Source organism: Ischnura elegans, chromosome 10, assembly GCF_921293095.1.
Source record: "Ischnura elegans chromosome 10, ioIscEleg1.1, whole genome shotgun sequence".
Lineage (NCBI taxonomy): Eukaryota > Metazoa > Arthropoda > Insecta > Odonata > Coenagrionidae > Ischnura > Ischnura elegans.
This window is the reverse complement of record NC_060255.1, coordinates 21,131,549-21,152,622: the sequence shown is the minus strand read 5'-3', so window position 1 is coordinate 21,152,622 and position 21,074 is coordinate 21,131,549. Positions and strand designations below refer to the sequence as shown.

Below are 21,074 nucleotides of genomic sequence, written 5' to 3'. Positions count from 1 at the left end.
AAGGCATTGATCGCGATTCGTTACCCACCATTAGTGTATTCATAATATACAAATTATTTGGTTTTAGAAATCTCAGTTTAGAATAATATTAATGGTCAATTTTATCCTCATTCGAAAAAGGCCAGATTGGCGGCCTGCGATGCCACTCAACGTGACGTCACAGGGACCCAGATGCAATACGAGTAGTCAGGAGTTTCACATCGTCTGTGATTACCAATGCACGCATGAGGCACAGAGCTCAGGGAGACATCTCTTAATAATCACCTATTAAAACAGCCTAAGGTCGGAAAGTTTCCTTCATTTGATAGGGTATTAATAATCCTTATTTAAGCCAAGCGCTACCTGCTAGCAGGGTACTGTGCCACCTGCTAGCGTGCTTTTACAACCATTCATACTTAGCCGTCGCGTTTTCGCGCACTTGAAAATTTTCACTTTTAATTTAATTGCGAAAAATTGATATCGTCATTTAAAAATCTAAAAGCGTGAAACAAGTACTAAAGGAGTAATGATCTTTCGATTTAGGCAATAAAAAATTATATGAAACGACCCTGTTACTTTAGGCTAAGGAAAATGAATGATGCGATATAATAGAAGTTTACGAGTCAAATTCTCAGCTGCTTTCATAGAGTAAATCCCAGAACCCGTTTATAATTAAGTAGTGCAGTTAATTGGACGAATTATTTTTATTCAACTTACTCGCTAATAAATCGTAGTAACTAACGCGCTAATAATCTACTTGCGTCAGGGATATTCGACGTCGTTACAGCTTTCTCCCACAGAATAAGCGCTGGAAAGAGCTTGAGTACGGGTCTTATGTACGTTGCGCAGAGCTGGCTTCATGAATGAATTATCAGGCAGTTAAACAATGGTAATCATTAACGCGGCCCTTTATCTCACGGCTGCCTGGGGGCCCGTGGGACAAAGGCCAAAGATCGACCTCATGTAAGGAAAAGGGAAGTGGCCTTGTTGGGCCCCCCAAAGTTTGTTCTGAATGAGTAAACAATGTTCCAGAACCGGTCCTTTCAGCGTGGATGAAATTCAATTGACCGCCGGCAACGCTTTTATACTCATTTTCCTGGAGTGTACGCCGAAATTTAGCGGAGAGTAATTGGATTTTATCAAGCTGGATACCGGGATAGAATCAACCTAATAGATATTCTAAAGCATCATTTACTATCCCTTCTGTCTAAAATTTTCACAAGAGTTTCAACGGAGATGTTCTCGATGTATACCATTATAAAATGATTTTATAAGTTTTACGAGCGCATTAATTTGGTGAACAAAAGGGTGCCCTATGCGTGTGGTGTCGTCTTGAGGTCCAATTTCAGTGCTTCGTTAACTTAATATTTACGAAAATCGCAGTTAAGCACTGATATTAGTGACCATCAATTGGACGCACTTAGCTGTTGGAGGTTTCATAGGTAAGAAGCGATTTTTCCCCATTTTAAGCATTTCTTTCTCGCATTGTGATTCTGAGTCGAAGGGCGAAATATGTTAATAAAGAGTGGTCTAGGGCTTGATTTTGTAGCGCTTATCAAACGTAGAACATGCTAGTTTGCAAGTGGCAATGGACTGAGTGGGGTCTTTCTAGCCCCATACCGCAATTGTTTATCACTCGAAAGTTTACAATAGTAGTAATAATAATAATGCCTCTTTATTGGGGGAGGTTGAGACTATACAGTCCCTCCTTTCACTTAATTCCGCGTCATTTAAAAGTATTAGCATAGGAATGTATTGTCAAGTTACACTTCAAAGTAAATGAGGGGATAATTATAAAAAAACATAAGTTTTCTTTACCTAGCAGAAAAGAAGAATAATTAGATTTTCTTTTTTCTCTTGTCTTGACCTATTTTAATTAATGATCAAAAGTGTTGTGTATTCCCTTCTTGTTTTTTAAATTATATTATTGTAAAAAAACTGTTTTGTAACCTTTATTTATGTATCAATATTGTATATTATTGTATTTTATTGTACTCTCATTTTTTTCATTCATAGCCCTGACGAAGGCTTTAAAATAAACCGAAACGCTGACAAACAACTTTTTGCATTATATGACCTATACTCCAGGAATTTTTGATCATTAACAGAAGAATAAAATTACAAAATGTTCCATGAGTAAAAGTATATTAACAAACAATTGAACAACCTTAGGATATTGGATTTCATCCATATTGAAAAAAACTACTGCAGGAAAACCGCGAAACAAGAAGAGGAGCGTGAAAACCTACTGGTAAAGAGTTAATGAAAACATGGGCATAAAAAAATACAATATGACAACGTGGAGGTCGCCGCCCCTACTATGCGAGTTGGTGACGTCGCCGCCGGTGACGAAAAGATTGTCAAAGTAAATTTCATGGAAATGTGGCCGTGGTGGGAAAATTTGGTAGGAAACTGTCTGTTTTTCTCATAGAGGGTAATTTCAGTCGGGGAGAGAGGAGGAAGCTCTCAAGCGGTCAAGAGGAACTGTACTTCGGAGACAGTCGCTCAAAATCTGACAGGAGAGCGAAAATGTCAATCTTTTTGGGGTTCATGTTTTCCTTTTTCCCGGTAGTGTTATTTTGGAAACCCTCGGGTTCGTCGTACTGATGGCCCTCTTTTCGAGGCTCTTAAAGATCTAACCGGTGGGTGCCAAATGGCTCCCCCTAATTGGCTCCGCAACGGCTCGACTTTCAGACGGTAAACGTTCAAGCATCTGCAGTGCACATGACTTTAAGAGAGCTTTCGCATTTCGGGGAAAAATAGAGTGGGGAAAGGGAAAGGACTGACCCTTGTAAGGGGATTTTAGGCTCCTATAATTCTTGGAAAAAGACGTGAAAGCTCTGAGCTGTGCCAGACCCGTCGTTTGGCGAAGTATTCGCAAATTGAACGCTTTCTTTCCGGAATTGATATGCGATTGTGGACTGAAAAGTATTATTTTTCCACAGTTTAACCCTTTCTTGCTCACTACACCGTATGATCCCAAGTGCAAGCTTACTTCATGGGAGTAAAATGTGATTCATGTGGGGATTTCGCTATTCAGGTCGAACGTAGAAATTTCTACCCTGTAAAAAGATCAACTAATAAAGATTAACCATTAAGAAATAGCCTGCTCTTATTTATGGTGTAACTTCGTGAAATAAAATCCATTGCACTTCATTCAATAACGTTTTGGTCGAGATTTCAAACATTAAAAACTAAATTATGATGAATGTTTTTAACCTTGACATTGATATTTGGGAGTCAAACTATCATTTTTTCTATTATTTAATCTATTATAATATAAGAAAACTGGAGACCTGGTATATTTCAAAAGTTATAGGAGTAAATTAGCAAGTGATGATATAGCGGATTATGGAATTGGTGGCATTGGGAAAAGTACAAATGAAAAAGGCCAAATTATCGCCTTTGTGGTGCCTAAAGAAGGCGACGATGATATCTGAGGATAAAAAAAATTGTTATGACATGAAATGGAAGTAAAGAAACAATTTATAAGAACCTACATCTGGAGTATGCTCCTATACGGAAGTGAGGCATGGACAATGACCGCAGCGGAGAAAGCAAGGATAGAGGCCTTTGAAATGTGGTGCTACAGAAGAATGATGAAAATCAAATGGATCGACCGAGTTAGTAACGAGGGAGTCCTAAGAAGGGTAGGAGAGAAGAGAAGCCTCATGAAAACTTAAATAAGAAGACGGAACAACCTTATAGGCCACATCTTGAGACATGATGGCCTGATGAAGACAACCGTCGAAGGACAAGTGGAAGGCAAGAATGGAAAAGGAAGACCCCGAACAAAATGTATGGAACAAGTAAAGAGAGATGTGAAAGAGAAGAAATACGTAGGTGTGAAAAGATTAGCTGATAGGATAACTGAGTGGAGAGCTGCGTCAAACCAATCCTAGGATTGTTGACCAGTGATAATGATGATGATGATGATGACATGAAAACGTAATCAGTAAATAACCATTGTTAACGAAAGAGTGAATTTGAATCTTGAGATTGTCTATTATTTTTTTGCTTTTACAGATGGAATATATTACGCTATGATTATCGACAGTAACGATAAATTAAGAGAGTTATTTTGTCGAACGGATAGATAAAAGAATTCGATTATCTCCCGATCGGTAAGGGACTTAAAAAAATGCTAATCGGTTCTCATTGCGCTCATCTCTTTTTTTGTCAGCGGCTGGTGGCCACACCCCTACTGAGGCGGCTTTCGGGGTCGAATGTACATGGTTCTTCTCGTATTTAGACCGTAATTCTCCCAAAATGTACTCAACATTAGCGTGCGTGCTCTATATTTAATCTTTGATTAGCTCTCCTTTGAAACTTGTAGTTCAATTTTCAGACGAAGTCACGGTCTAGGGACCACCTCGCGTGGACCCCGACATCATATTTTTACCACGAGCGTACAGCTCTATTCTGTTCTCTACTGAACAAAAGGGATCGACGATATTTTAGGGCAAGGTGTGGCACCACCTCACGTAAGCGGCGACGGCTTTCTCTTGAAAAGTGAGATGGTTGGATCGACTCCTTTCTGCTGTCGTAATGCGAGGGCACTTTCGGAGCCCTGTGGGAAGACTTACACTTAGGAAGGAGAACGAGAGGAAAATGGATATGTGGGTGTGGAGAAGAATGGAGAAGGTGAAGTGGACGGAAAGGGAGAGGAAGGACGAAGTGTGTAGGACTAGTTACACGGTACATCAACTCGTATGAGTTAATGTCTAAATAAATTTATGAACGCGTGAATGAACACGAAAATTCGCCGTGTAACCACCCAAATTATGCGAAAGCATATACAGAAATTAGAATCTGTTCTAATTATGGTTAATCCATTCGTACATGTTCCGCTACGGTCCACCAAAATCATTCATACATTCACACATTAACTCGGACGTGTTAATGTACCGTGTAACCAGGCCTTTAGATATCGTGGATGAGGAGAGACAGCTTCTAGATGAGATACGGAGGAGACAGAAGGTTTGGATGGAGCGAGTACTTAGCGGGGAGGGGATTTTGAAAACAGCTTTACAGGATAGAACGTTGGGTAAACGAGGGATAGAAAGAAAAAGAATGGGATTTTTAGATAGAATGAAATGGAGTAGGCCTTACTGTGAATTTAAGAGGGAAATGCATGCAGGAAGGACAGCCTGCTGGAATTCTTCTTCAATAGTCCATGGACACCTACCTTCATTGGTAAGATGCTTTAATAACAATAATATTTTGTATTGCAAATATCCTGAGAATGAAGGCATCAATTACTGCACCTTCAAGAATAATTATTTTCTGCTCTTTATCCATATACCTAAGAAGTGTGGTTGTATAATAGGTAGGGCATAAGGCTTCTGATCGAAGGGTCCCGGATTCAACTCCCCCAAGGAAATACTCAAGAAAAGGAAATTAATAATATCTACTCCATGGAAGCCCACCCCAATCTGAAGAATGGATTAGTTCATCTACATCTACAAAATACCCTTCAAGCCACCTCAAGGGTGTTTGGCATTGGTGGTGATCAATCGCCAGGATGCAATTGGACTCCCACATGCACACCACACGGTCCAAAAAAACGTCACGCATACCAACAAATTATACTACCATATGCTGTTACAAATAATAATAAAATTCATAAGCATGATTTAAGTTTTACCTAAATTAATAAGCTACACTACGAGTCATCTAATCTATTTATGAGTTCTTACGCTGCCGTTATCTCTTATTGATCGTGGAAAAAATATATTCTGAATCTCATTAGTTAATCAATTAGTAATTATTATTATTTACATATTACAATTAGTAATTATTATCAATTAGTATTAATCTTAACAGTGGTCAATTAGTGGTAAACGGAAGAAATGTTGAACAGGGAGGATCTGAGGGATTGATGAAAGAATAGCGTGGATAGGTATAGTCCGGAGTCGGTCCTTCTTACGTGGTCCGGCACGAGGGACCTCGGCGGCAGGAGGAGGGCGTCAGAGATGGATGAGTTCTGTGAAAGGGCGGAGGGGCCGGGCGGCGGGGAGTCAACCTTGAGCGCAGCAGACCTTCCGAGATGACGAAGGGAAACCCGTCTGTGGTCGGGGAGACGGAGTGATCTTTTTTTTTATTTCTTTTTTTCACTGACGTACCTAACGCCTTTTTTTCTTGCGACCCGCGAGTCGACTTCGTTCTTCCCTCCCGTGTGTGTTGTCATGGTGAGACCAAACTGATTGCGATTTGCGAGTCGCGCGTTCATTATGGGGTGATATTCACTCGGGATGGAGGTAATAATTATGAAATAATGAAACGCCTTTATTGGATAGAGGTTGAGATTACGAAGTACCTTCTTCTATCCCCTATCTAGCACCTAGTCTACCTCGGTTCCAACGATTCACGATTTTATTTGCCAACATTTAAATAAAATCGCATGAAATAAATGACTGCGATATCGAGCTCTAAATAAATGTCTCCCTCGTTCATAATCGGTCAAACCTTACTTAAACGTTTACTCGTATTTAATCTACATCTACATACTACCTTGCAAGCCGCCTCAATTGGCGTGTGGCAAGGGGTGTCAGAAGAACAGCTGTTAACATAAAAAAGATTTAATAAAGTTGCACTTAGCATTATTAAAGTCCTTTATTGTTCGGGGAAGAAATTCTCATACATTCAGTTCGGAAATGTATATATCTCTTAATTTATCGTTTCTGTTGGACCTGGAAATATTGTATGGATCAATTTGTTTACCTATCTTTCGGACTATTTTTACTATGCACGCCGCTTTTGACTCAATAGCCACCATAACTATTCTTTGTTATTTATTTGTAAATATTGTTGAATATTTTTTGTTCATTATTGGCTACGTTGCTTAATATTATTATATTGTTTCTCTTGTTTTTGCGAGTCCTCTGTAATTGGCCTCGTGCTGTTTTTGGACTGGATTATTATTATTATAGTATTCTACCGATTAAGGTAGGTTTCCATGGAGTATTCAAGAAGTGATCTGGGAAGTGGGAGCCTCCCTTTCCTTCCAGCACTGCCTTCTTCAATTCACTGTAAGACCTACTCCCTTTCAATCTATCTAAAAACCCTATTCTTTTCCTTCCCCTCCTTCGTTTCCCTTACATTCTACCCTATAACACTGTTTTCAACATCCCCTCCCCGCTGAGTACTCCCTCATCCATACCTTCTGTCTCATCCGTACCTCATCTAAAAGCTGCCTCTCCTCACCCACCATGTCCAGCACTTCGTCGTTCCTTATCCACTCCGTCCATTTCACCCTCTCCATTCTTCTCCATACCCACATCTCGAATGCCTCCAATCTTCTCTCGTCTTCTTTCCTCAGTGTCCACGTTTCCGCACCGTAGAGAGCTACACTCCAAATCAAACTCTTCACTAACCTTTTCTTTAAACTCTTACATAACGATCCTCTCAGAGGCTCCTTCCTGTTCATGAACGCCTCCTTTGCTAGTGCAATTCGCTTCCTGATGTCCTTGCTACTGTGTCCGTTTTCCTCTAATGTGCTGCCCAAATAGTTAAATTGCTCTACCTGCTCAAGTTTTTCCCCACCTACTTTTATCTTGAGTCTCACATTACTCGCTCGCGATACTTTATAAAACTGCATTACCTTAGTCTTCTTGTGATTAATCCTCATTCCATACTCCTAAATAAGGATAATCTCACCGCCTATATGTATTTCCTACAATTAATTTATCACTATCTCTTTCCATAAACTAGTCTTGGGAGTGTTCACTCCGTGCAGTTCGAGATCCATGCTCAAAGGTTGAGGCCCAAAAGGTTGTTGAAACGCCTTTTCCCAAGTTTCAAGGCCGACAGTTCCTTCCACCTTTCGCGAATCTAGATTTCGCCTCGTGCCTTTCCTCATGTCAATCATTGAACCTTAAGTACTTATCGCGCTATCATTTTCGCGTTCCACCTATGGAACCTATAGCGGCAAATGATGGCTCTGGTGCTAGAATGTACATCGTCATTACTTTACAGAGCGGCCTTGATAATGATCATTGTCCATTTTTCCATCATTTGTGACAACCGTATTATCAATTCCTGAGCACGCATGAAAAATCTCCCGTAGGCATTCAAAGCTTCTAAGCAAATTTAAGTACATTATTTTGCCATCATTCAATGAAGATATTTAACGCTATGCATCGAAAGCCCAGAAATTATGAACTCAAGGACAAATACAACTAGCTCAGAGTTTATTTTTCACTTATTTTTCAGTCATAGATAAATTAAAATTGACCTCATCAGATATTTTTAGGCTTTCTAAATGTTTTAAAAATTCAGTCAAAAGTCGATCAAAGCTCTTACTTTTTTGGCGAATGCGACTAGGGTTGATATGGCAGATATAATTAGTTTTGTCATTGTTATCCTTCATTAAATGTGGATCATTTATAATTAAGGTGAGAATAAAACTTCTTTTTTAGAAGAAAATCTTTTTCCAAGGTTATTTTGTCTTAGGGACATGGTTTAGCGAAATTATGTATTTCAATGAATTAATATCAATTGCGATTAGTTCATTGAGTATTCACTCCACAATATTATTGAACATTGTATACGAGAAGGTTATTTCATGTAAAAGTTTGGAGCACGCATATTGCTTCTATGTTCCTATCCTGCCATCCCACTTTTAAAGACGCAAATTGTGTGAGTTTTCAAGTGTTTCCGCCGACAGAAAAATTGTCTCGAAGGGCATGGTTTGGTTCCGAAAATTTCGATACATACGTTAAATTATGCGTCCCGTCTGTTAAAATAAATACAGCACACGCACAAAACTTTTGTTCACACTCTGGTTAGTTCAAATATGATATCACACATCATTTCATAATGCCGACGCTGATTTAGGCTTTTCATGCCACCTTGAAAATTGCATAGTGTGTCGAAGCGCGGCCGATTTTGTTTTAGAGATAAAGTTTCAGTATGAAGTTCAGAGAATGTGAGTTAATAGCTTTTAACGAGATATTGTAAGCTCCTCTATATTTCCCTCGTGAGCTGAAGCGGAATACGATGGCTGTGATCACAAGGAGCGAATATTCAGTATCGAAGTTCCATAAGGCCAATGGCCGACCCTATATTTTGGCATTATTTTTCCTAAATATCTCGAATTACCTTCCCCTATACACTTCAGTGAGCATTAAAGACGTCGTACAGTCTCTCTCTCCCAAAGAACCTAACACTTGAAGAGATTACCCAAAGATATTCGACTTTGAATGCATATCTTGACGTTCTCTTATCCCAATCGCCTTTTATGAAATATGAATCCCTATTCCTCTGCCATTAGCCCCCCTAAGAAAATTTCCCATCGTAGGTACTTCCTCCAACCCCTATAAATAACTCTGCCCCCTCAGCCCACGCGCGTGATTTCCTCCCGTTTTGACTCATTTTGTAACCACCGAATCGAACAATGCCTCAACCTGTTTCCCTCCCTTGGAGATTTTGATTTTTACCTGCACCTTGAAAATCTCCCTCGTGTCGTTACCATGCCGAGGAACTCTTGAGCTGAGCATCCGTGTTCCACCCTGACAACATTTTCCCTTTTAATATTATCTGCAGCGGTACACAAATATTTACATTACATCTTTGAAATGTAATCTTTATATCTTCAGAGCAATGTTTATTACATTTTTCTTCCATGAAAGTTCCTATAAACTTTACTTGTATTTGTTCAATATGATAAGTTCACGTTCGTAATATGAGAGCTATTCCGATTTTGTTGACTAGTAGAGTGTATGAAATTTATTGATTTATATATTGATATATATGGATTAGGACACGTCCAATGTACTACTCAATAGACAAAATCTTATTTATTTATTTCAATTATCCTTGAAAACAGTTCAATGAGACCTTTACATCGTACGGTTTCAACAACTGACAAAGACACATACACACCCATTCCCTAGATAGGGGCAACTTACCCAGGCGGGACTCGAATCTGCGACCTACGGTTTGGCGGATGAGGACTGAACCCCACCGTCACCGAGGCCGGCAAGATGGAGTGCTATTTCAAATTCAAAAATGCTTTTCTGAAGAATCACGTATTTTTCGAGATATTCCTGTCGCGTAATGTATGTATGTCATTGCTATTGAACCAACATTTGCTGGTGCATACTCGTCCGACACATTACTCGATGGTACCAATCGGGTATTTAGCTTAGTTAGAATGCTTTAACTTAGCACACGTACGGGAGCTATATCAAATGATAAACGGTTTTTCCTTTTCCGCTTTGGAAGTACTTACCGCAAAACAATATCATCAACAACGGCATGTCCGTTGGTTACATGATATATTTAACGATTCTTATCGGGATCGTTTAAATACATCCGTACGTCCTTCTCGGAGATTTTTTAGTGTTGGTGTCACAGCGTAAACAACAACGCCTTTCTAACGCTATGAAAACCCCTCTCATGCCAGACATAAATTGGAGCTCTGGAGCGCTTCCAGATCGTACCCAATACTTAAAAGAGCTGCCAGGGTCAACATGGGATCGAGATACATGTTTTATTGCGGCGTATAGTAGCTATAACAGCACCACTTTAACTCCTTTCTATTCCATTGTTTTTCGGCGTATTTTAGTGGGTAGAATGCATTAAATAAATCCATTCGATACAAAAGTTATGTCGACGGATTCAGCATATTTTTCCGCTATTCGGGAGCAATTAATTTACGTCCATATTTTAATGGTAGGGTATATTAGCTGTTGGGTGCTTTTAGTATTCACAGTAGCGTTTTTATATGAAATGAGGTTTAGTTGTTTTATTATAATGAACCAGGAGGAAAGCTAAGAACAAATATCTTGTAAATTAACCCACGAACGTTATATTCTCATATCAGTCATGACTGGAAGTATAGGCGGATTTAGGGGGGCACAGGGGCACGTCCCCCACTCCTCCCCCCCCCCCCCGACGCTTAAAAATTAGTCCAGATTTTTTTAATACGGTTATCATTACGTTCGTTTTATTTTCTGCATTACGGAGCCTCAATCATCTAATTTAGTATTTAATTAACTTTCATGCCAAAAAAAAGATAATACTTTCTACAGTAATTGTTGTATGTTAATTTTAATCTCAAATCATCTAATTTCATATTAATAACTTTCATATCAAAAAAGGAATATTTTCTACAGTAATTGTTTTATTTTGTCTGTAATCTCAAATATGAGAAGACCTGTCAGACCCTTGTGCCCGGCCCCCTCAGAAAATAATCCTGAAACCTACCCTGACTGGAAGCATGCTTGCGTTTGGACCGTTCCCAGAGCTCTGCTAATCACTAAGGAAGCGTCGCTGTCGCTTGTACCCCTTTTACTATGCGCGGGGCATTTTAGTTTGGCAACATTCCGGCATCCGTGCGGGCGAGCATGAAAATTGCGTCGGGGAACGTGGGAATTTTCAGTGATAAATGCACGAATGCATGAAAGCGAGACGGCTATTTAGTCCCTGCTCTAGTTTTCCTCGAGCGTGATGGACTACGGTGTGTCATTGGACGGAATACGATGTTATGCATTGCAGTTTCTCGAGTGAAAAGGTACAAACTAATATCTTGTATGATGTTGGGCACGATATGGTGGAAGTTCTTAATATTATTAAAATAAGACGTTGCAATATTTCCTCTGAGTTTTATTATTACACAACGCCTTTCGTCGTCACAAACATTAACACTTGATAATGTTGTTTGTAACGACGAAACGCGTTGTGTAATAATAAAACTCAGTGGAAATATTGCAATGTCTTATTTTAATAGTACGTGTAATGTTTACTTATCCATCTCGCAGGCTAAATACCGATATTATGACGACATAACCACTACCCAGTCATTGAATAGTTATGAGATCTGAGTAAAAGGTGCAAGGATACTTCCCCTTGTTTGTTTCCCTTTGTTTCAGATAATATGGAATTGGAAAATATTACGATCGCTTACGATTCGACAGAAGTAGAGAGTCAAAATAATTACCCTAAACGGTAACGAATTCTATTGTGGATTATATCTGTTACGGGTGATTTTGAGAAATTTTCCCAATTGGGAGGCTGAGTAATTATTGTGAAAGGAATGGGGCATGGAGAAGGTCAAGGGTGTTGACGGAGATGGGTTCGTAAAATTTCGTATTCGTTCAAAAATATTGTGCAACTCGTCAAAGAAAACGATGTAAATCACATAACAAAATAAATTGCAATCCATATTTTATAATAATGAATTATTTAATTTTAATTATAACGTCTCGAAGTATAGTTATAAGAATGATATGCAAAATTTTTTTATTACGCTTCGATATATTTCTTATATCTTCTTCAGTGATTATTTTCAAACAAATCATTCGGCATTTTTTATTTATCAGCAAACAAATATTTGCGAATAAGCCGTGAAGAGGATATGAGAAATGTATTGAAACGCAGGCAAACGATTTTGCATATCATTCTTAGATCTACACTCTGAGACGTTAATCATCATTACAGCTTCAATATTAACCCATTATTCCGTAGACTGTATTTAGGGCTTTTAACTTCGGTTGTTTAGCATTTTCCGACATATTTTGGCCTAATTAAGATGAATTTTTGAAATATAAATATTTTCATCATATTATATGAGTTTCATAATGCTGCGTATAAGCAACGCTGGGAAAACTCCAGTAAATAAATACAAAAAAATAATTGTCAAAACTTAGGTTACATCTTTTATTTTTTATCTTGATTTGTACACTCGACATCTTCGCCGGGAGTTATCGGTATTCCTTTGGAGGAAATGCCCCATTCTGCCTTAACGGACATGCTGGGGGATGTCATTTTTCTAGGGGGTCTCGTATGTGCGCATCGATTTTTATGCCAAACGCCATCAGTCATAAAAATACAATTATATAAAGAAAATGTTGGTGAAAAAGACAAAATTAGAACTAGATATACTTTAAAAAAAAAGTCAGTAAATGGAATAAAAAATTATTCTGAAGTAGAAACTTGTTCTGAGAATTAGCATTCAATAATGTTGCGTTAACGCAACGCATCGGAATAATGGGTTAAGAGGGCGTCTCACCTCGTAGGACCACGTGCACGGCACGCCTGCGTATCTCTGCACGCAGCGTCCCAGCTCCACGTCCTCGTGGCTCGTGTACAGGTTGTCGCGGAGGCATGTCCTGAGGTGCGGCGCCACCCTGCCCAGGGTCTCGCGCGAGAAGATGACCCCAGGGCCGCCCATGCAGAAGTTCTCGTCCCACTCGAGGGACAGGAGGCCGAACTCGTTGTGGTCGCCGCGGCCCGCCTGGCCCACAAAGCGGGCCTTCCTCGAGTCCACGGAGCGGAGCAGCTTCTCTAACTTATCCCCGCGGATGTAGACGTCGTCATCGGCCCTCAAGAACCTGTGAACGAGCGAATAGGGTGGTTCCATATTATTTTTTTATTGCATAAATCGAAATATTATTACTCCTGTAGTACGTATTTCACGCTTTTAGATTTTTAAATTACGATATCTATTTTTCGCGATTAAATGAAAAGTGACAATTTTCAAGCGTGCGAAAACGCGACGGCTAAGTAGGAATGATGGGAAAACCCCGCGTGACGTCTTTCTGGTTCCCGCTGCCGCAAGTGAGGTGACCTTGGGGCGAGGCTTTGAGCGCTGATATGACGCAGGATACTAGCAGGTAACAGAGTACCCTGCTGGCTGGTAGCGCTTGGCTTAAATATGGATTACTAATACCTTATCAAACGAAGAAAACTTTCCGACCTTAGCCAGTTTTAATAAGTGATTATTAAGACATGTTTCCCTGAGATCTGCGCCTCATGCATGCATTGGTAACCTCAGACGATGTATAACTCCTATCTTCTCGTATAGAAACTAGGTCCTTGTGACGTCACGTGGAGTGGTATCGCATGGGCGCCAATCCGGCCCTTTTCAAATAGGATAAAAATGGACCATTGCCATTCGTCTAAACCGGTATTTCTAAAACGAAATAATTTGTATATTATGAATACAGTATTGATGGGTAACGAATCGCAATCAATGCCTTTCGTTTTCTTTGATGAAGGAAACTACCCTATTGTGTGATCAACGGTTTTGGATGAAGGATCTGGTACTTTCCCGGCGAATCTTGTTAATGAAGTCTTCTCGGAAAATCAGCCGGGTCAAGACGGACATTGCTGCCAACGTTTCAATGGCTATTGCGTAGATGTAGCAGAGAATAGAACTTCACATTTAGAGTAAAATATCACTTAAAACCATTTCAAACTTAACTGGAGTTAAAACCTACAGTATTGGCATAGGTCAATAAAACTAAAAAACGGATGTATTAGTATTATTTATAGTAATAGGCTATAATATATTTTTTAACCTACAAGGGAAACCGTCTCCTGAACAAGTTTGTGCCAATTATTATGTACGTAAGGCATTTAATATAAAGGTTTTTGTCTTCCGAATCGGGACGGTTTTTGGGGAGTATTTTTATGACCACATCAGCATTGGTAGTAAAATTATTTTTTCCTAATGACAATGTTTCGGCTTTGAGGAGAGTGGCGTTTGCATACTAATTTACGAATTAACATGCAGTATGGAGTAGTGTACAGTTGCTTCAATGGTATTAGGCTCAGCTATGTGGAAGTTAATATTCGAAAATGAAAAGGATATTCGTTGACTTCCACTGATTTATAAATCAGTGGGAGTATAAATCAGTGGAAGTCAACGAATTCTCCTTCTCAATTTCGTGTATAATTGCTAACACGTTCGAGTTAATGTGTGAATGCATGAACGATTTTGGTGGATCGGAACGGAACATATTCGAATACATGAATCAAATTCGAACAGGTTCTATTTTCTGTTCAAGTATTCACCCAAGTTGGGTGGTTTTACGGAGCTTTTTAGCGTTCATTTACGCGTTCATCCATTCAGACATTAACTCGTACGTGTTAATGTACCGTGTAAACAGGCCTTAACATATGATTTTTCAAGAACTCTAACGATCATAATGCACTGATTAGGCTAATAAATAAATAGTTGACGGAGATATGAATGACCGTGAGTAATTCGGGGAAGGAACGCGATAGGTATTTAATGGCGGAGGAAGCGATAGCGATAGTATTTTCCCTCTCATTTTTGCGCCAGCAATAAAAAAAAGAGGGATATGACTGTTACTTCCTCGTTATCAAGTTTTAAAGCTATATCGTGCATCCTTATCGATTACTATCGTCCTAAATCTGTGATAATCTCCATTTTGAGATATGACGTGCTACTTATTTCATTTAATATCGAATCCCGTTTTCTCGAAACGAAATATTTTTTTTAAATATCTAGTGGCTTTTATCTTATTTTCGAATTTCCGTGGACCCAGCCGTGCATACTTCGTTCTTATCTTGCTTTTCTCGGAAAAATATTAATACACTTGTTTTTATCTTTTAGTTCTCTTTTAAACTGCGTAACTTTGCATTCTAACTAGGTTTTAAATTTGCAGGCAAATAATTTTACATTAGAAGTGAGATTACATCACCTCAATATAACCTGAAAATAAAAACTGGAAAATGTTCAATAAACACTGAAAATATAATGAGATTTTTTCCCTATTTTATTCTGCACTAACTGTAGTCTGCAGTATATATAATGTTGTTCTTTCCCGGCGTTCGGTACTGGTGAGATCTACTCAGGTTATCCACCTAATGAGTTGCTTTTATACCGACGTTTCGATGTCTCAGAGCAGAACGATGACAGAGGCAGCCATCGAAATTTCGGCCGATAGGCAAATCACCCCGTGGAAAACCTGAGCAGATTTCACCTTTAGACAGCAGAGTTTTTGTACTATATTAAAGATAGACATTTCGATTCAAGTCTTGTGAAAATTCTATGTTAAAAACTAATTAGAGGTCTAGAGTACATTAGATGCCTTAAAATGTAATTCATTGTATTTTTAATTACTCCCATACCACCGAAAACAGCACATGTCGGCCTTTAACTTCGGGGTTTTCAACAAATTTAACAATCACACGTAGATCCAAGTGTTGTAAAAAATAATTAGTGGCCTAGAGTACATCAGGTTCCTTAAAATATAATACAACAAAAGGTACCAAAAAAGTAATGTCCTTTCATCAATGTTTGAAAGCAATCGATGAAATGTTTTATGAAAATAACCTTTGAAAAACATAAAATTTAAACGGAGAAAGCGCTATATTTTTTATGCATTCGTAGAGCAACTGTCGTCTGTGACGTTAGGATCCCTCAAATAATATAACTCCCATGAAATTATTCCATTTGGCATTGCCCCTCTTTATTACACGCTTTCTATCTTAAACTTCCGTTCTAACAATCCACTTCCTCTTATCAACAACATATGGCAACGCTCTTTTAAACAAACAATAAACAATCTAAAGTATCAACACAGCAAAACATACATCTCTGTGTATAAAGGAGGATGTCTGTTTGTCTGTCCGCTATGTATTTCCATACGGCTGTATGGATTGCAACCAAGGTTAGTACGTAGGTGCTTCTCATGCTCCCCAAAGCCGTAATGCTACTTCTGGTTGTGTCCGAGGCGTCCTTTGCGTCGAGTTCTCATTACCGTTTCTTACGTCACGTCATACAACTTCTGTGGTTGGATATCCTGCCGGGTAGGGACACCTCTTGACACGCTCAAAGGGAAAATATAACTCAAAGGATTCTACGCTTAACTATTAATCCTATTGGTGCAAATATTTTTGCTGGGATATGCGGTACACATAACGATCGATTTTGTGGGATGGCGTATAAGCTGATCCCGTGCGCATCATACGGAAATAATTTTTTCCATTGTTTGCTGTTACATATGTATACCATCATTTCCTTTGCTTAAAAATCCTGCTATGTGATCAATAATTCCAAGTTCAAAGTTTCCAACTTCTCTGGGTACTATCCTTCCCGAGCAACGACGGGTGGCCTGCTAGTTAACACATAAATTAATACAATCCGAACGAAAAAAAAACGAACGAAATCAAATTATTATTAACGATTAAAGTTGGTTTCCATGGAGTACTTGAGAAGAATTCCGGGAACCTCCCCTTCCATCATGCACTTCCCAGTTCCCTCTTTAATTCACAATAAGACCTACTCCCTTTCCTTCTATCTAAAAATACTATTCTTTTCCTTCCTCTCCCTAGTTTACCTAACATTCTACCCTCCAACGCTGTTTTCAACATCCCCTCCCCGCTAAGTAGGTACTCGCTCCATCCATCCATACCTTCTGTCTCCTCCGTATCTCACCTAAAAGCTGCCTCTCCTCACCCACCATGTCCAGCACTTCACCGTTCCTCCTCCTCTCCGTCCACTTCACCTTCTCCATTCCTCACCACACCCACATCTCGAATGCCTCCAGTCTTCTCTCGTCCTCCTTCCTAAGTGTCCACGTTTCTGCACCGTAAAGCGCTACACTCCAGATCAAACTCTTCACTAACCTTTTCTTTAAATTCTTACGTAGCGAAGTTAAATAGATAAGGTTAAATAAAATAAATAAAAATGGAGTTGGACAAGGCACGATGACGTTACACATCTAGTTGTCGTGATGTAGTCCGTATCGAAGGAAACTTGATCCGCCGGCCCGAGATGGACTTCGACGCGGTATTTGGTCACGTGAAGCACGCTTGCGACTCGACTGATTCCTCGCCGGTTGAACTCATTCGCACCAGGTAGTCGTCACCGAAACAATATTCCTCGGGGTGTTTTTTCCAGCGAGAGCAAGGTTAGAGTGTCACGACTGAAAACGGTCGAGGTGACGCGTTGCGTCAGCCATGGAATCCGAGAAAAATATATTAGAAAAAAAACCTCTGGCAGGAAAGTAAGTCCCTTCGAAGGTCAATGTTAATGTACAGGTTAGGACCGTTATAAGTCGTCCGTGGAGAAGGAAAACGGGAGGGCAAGGTTTTGCGGAAGGAGAAGACTTGGATGGAGAAAGAGGAGATGGATACGTTGCCCTCTTCACCATGGTAGGCGCAGGAAGACGTCATAGATTGACTGTGGAAGGAGCTAACGGGATATCAAGACGGAAAAGTGGTCTCTCGGAAGCGCACTAGCACCAAACAATCTACTGAAAGAAACGCGATGGTTTATTTTATTAATACAATTCATTTAAATTCGCGGGAGTGTGGCACCTTTGTGAGTAAACAGCTTGGTTTCTGACGGATGGGTTCCAAGTTCAAATCCCTGACAAAGCCTTACGACACTCCCTGACAAAAATACACGAACTGCGAGGAGGTCCAGGGATAGAAAATTGCCACCTACCCTTACTATTTATCATTCACAAGCTTGAAGCTTAGCATGCGGTGAACTCTACCCTCACCTAGTCAAACCAACCATAGGGTTGACTCAATGTGTGGCGAGTGACACTACCTAGAATCCTACATTTCATTTCCCACTCTCCTTCGACATTGAATATTGAAAGTGTTTTTAAAACTCTTATCTTGGGCTCTCTTTCATAAACCATTAAGTATCCTTAATTGTTTTCGCTGTAATATTTATATTTTTTATCATTGTGCTCGTATTTAGGCAGAATTTATTTGATATAAATATTTATATTTTGGTATTTTTGAAATGTTTTCAATAATGGACACTTTTCTGTGCATAAGCTTGTCTTGATGCTTAGTAATTTTTGTTTGTCTATGCTGCTATAGGTATCCCATGGCAACCCCACCAAAAGAGTCCTGTTATGAGGTGCCTAATTTCATTCTGTTATAGCTGTTGCTTAAAATATTCTATGAATTATGTAATGAGTTAAATAAAGTCAAATATTATTATTTTTTATTGACACATAAGGGTTACAATGACATGGCGCAAGATAATCTTCAATGGCGCCCTTTAATTTTTATAGCTACGTCATTTTTGTGCAAAATATCGCCTGGTTTTATTAAAATTATAGCAAACAATATTCAATTTTCAATGGAGAGAAATATTGTGGATAAAGGAAACTTTTTTTAATAGTGGAAGTCCTTCGCAAACTTGCAAGAATTCTCCCTGGGTTGTCCAACGCATCAGGTTTTCCTTAGCAGATGTTGTTGGAATATATTTGAATGCAATTTCAATGTTTATTTTTTTGAGTTACCATGTGCATTGTTGTTTGTTGATTTTTAAATATAAGTTTCAGTTTCTGAATTTGCCTACAGAGAATAAATGTGTTTTTAAGGTTCAAGTTATTAATTAATTGCCATCCTTGAAAACCACCCCGAGACAACAGATGTCTCGATGCTCGATTCACGAACCGAAACCTCGGCATTTGAAAACATGACTTGGTAGAGAACCCCAGAAGAATTCCTGCAACTAGTCTAGCATATCCTGCAATCCCATTTATTTTCACCTTCCAAAATGAAAGTAAAGCTTCGATTCCAAACTGGTATATAACACCCTGATCTAGATTTCAGGACTTAATAGAATAAGGAAATGGCATATTGGTTAACTTTAGGAATAGCAAACTTCCGTAACCGGGGTTTGTGCGTTTCATAGTAAACCATAACGTACTCTCCCGTTAGGGATTTAAGTTTCGACTGTTATTTTTCTGTTTCATGTGAGATAAGGTCACTCACTAGGTAAAAAAGTAAATAAAATTTCATAGGACTTCCACGCACTCCTTGAATTCGCCAAGAACCTCAGCTCAGTCGCTTGATATGCATGGATTCGTCTTTTTGGTCATGGAGACGCCCACGTCTTGTTTGAATAGCAGAATCAAGGTCTGAGAGACGCGTTGGTTGTTGGCTTTCTTTTGGGAAGACAACCAACCGGCCCACAATCACACATTTTGAAATCCTGGTTTGGTTTACATAGAGGGTTACCATGGAGATGAGAAAAAAAACACCGCTAACAAACAACGTTATTAGAATCACTCCATCTGCTACCGTGAATTAAAGTAGAATCGAGGCAACAATCAGCCCGCTTTCAGTACTTAAAATTTTATTTTAGGTGCGTATATTCCTTTGCGATCTAAAATGGTGAACGCATCACAAGGCTGGTTGTTCGATTTCCTGAATTGCCACAGAATTTTAACTTGGGCCCGGTTAATGTTATTCGACTTAAAAAAAATATTTCGCATCTGAGACCTTGATATCATCCCGCGACTTATCCGAAAAAAGCATATTTGATCAAGAAGGTCATTTCTCGGCACACCTTGCTGGACGAGGCAATTTCTGTTGTTACGCTTTTTTTATGGAAAACTTTCCGACTGATTGAAGAACAGTGAAATGGACTAGCACGGACAATTAAATTGGTATTAATAGCTATTCTTTCCTTTCGGACTCGGTGATAATGTAAATCTGACGGTGTGCGATTTTCGTTTGACTTTGTCTAATTGTATTATCTCCAATTTATGTTCCCTCTCTAATGACCAATGTCAAAATACCCCTCACCTACATCCTCTTCATTGGATTGAATTTTTTCACTCTTATGGATAGTTTGAACATTACGTAGCTTCTGAAACCAGCAATACCATGATCTATTATAATTAGTATGAACAATTTAATAAACGCTCAGAAATTAAGTATTATTTTGGGTTTAAACTGGACTAATTATTGATATGAAAGTTTCTCTTGTACATCATCGTAGAAATTGTGTCCATTGTTCGTTTTGGCGCTTGTGTTTGTTGGCCAATCTGAGACCTCCATGGCTTGGTGTTTTATTTGCAACTCTTAGGACTTGTGTGAATTATTTGGATATAAATAATGATATTACGAATGCGTAATTCAGTGGACACCTTGGGCGTAGGAACTCAGCTATTGGATTCAGTAATTTCTATCTGATAAATATTCGGAGACTTTCTAATAAGCCAGAAATCTTCTCGCATTTCTTCGCTGTTATGATTGGAGGCACTTTTATTCTTTGGAATATGCACCCCAATTTCTCAACCCCTGGAATCATTTTGTGAGAGTGAAATGAATATGGAGGGGTAGCAGCAACTCGACTGCATAAACTCCTCAATGGAAATTTAAAACTGGTTTCACGGCTCTTTCATCCTCATTCATGGTTTGTGGCGCGTAGGGGGAGGTACGGTTACGTGGTCTTGAACCTCTATGAGAGTATATAGCCACGCATATAAACACGCTTCCTGAGCGACTATACCGGGTGTTTCCGGAGGAATCTCAACACTTCAAGTGGTGTCAGGAGAGACATTTTTAAGCATTTAATA

At 39.2% G+C, this 21,074-nt stretch overlaps 1 protein-coding gene across 1 annotated transcript in view; it reads right to left on the bottom strand.

Annotated features, from left to right (window-relative positions):
- The window catches only part of LOC124167290 (chondroitin sulfate synthase 1), a 227,048-nt gene that overhangs the window by 198,367 nt on the left and 7,607 nt on the right, over window positions 1-21,074 (bottom strand). Inside the window, exon 2 of the mRNA XM_046545217.1 lies at window positions 12,995-13,316. Within this exon, the coding sequence (XP_046401173.1) occupies window positions 12,995-13,316 (322 nt within the window). The remainder of the gene's footprint in view (window positions 1-12,994; window positions 13,317-21,074) is intronic.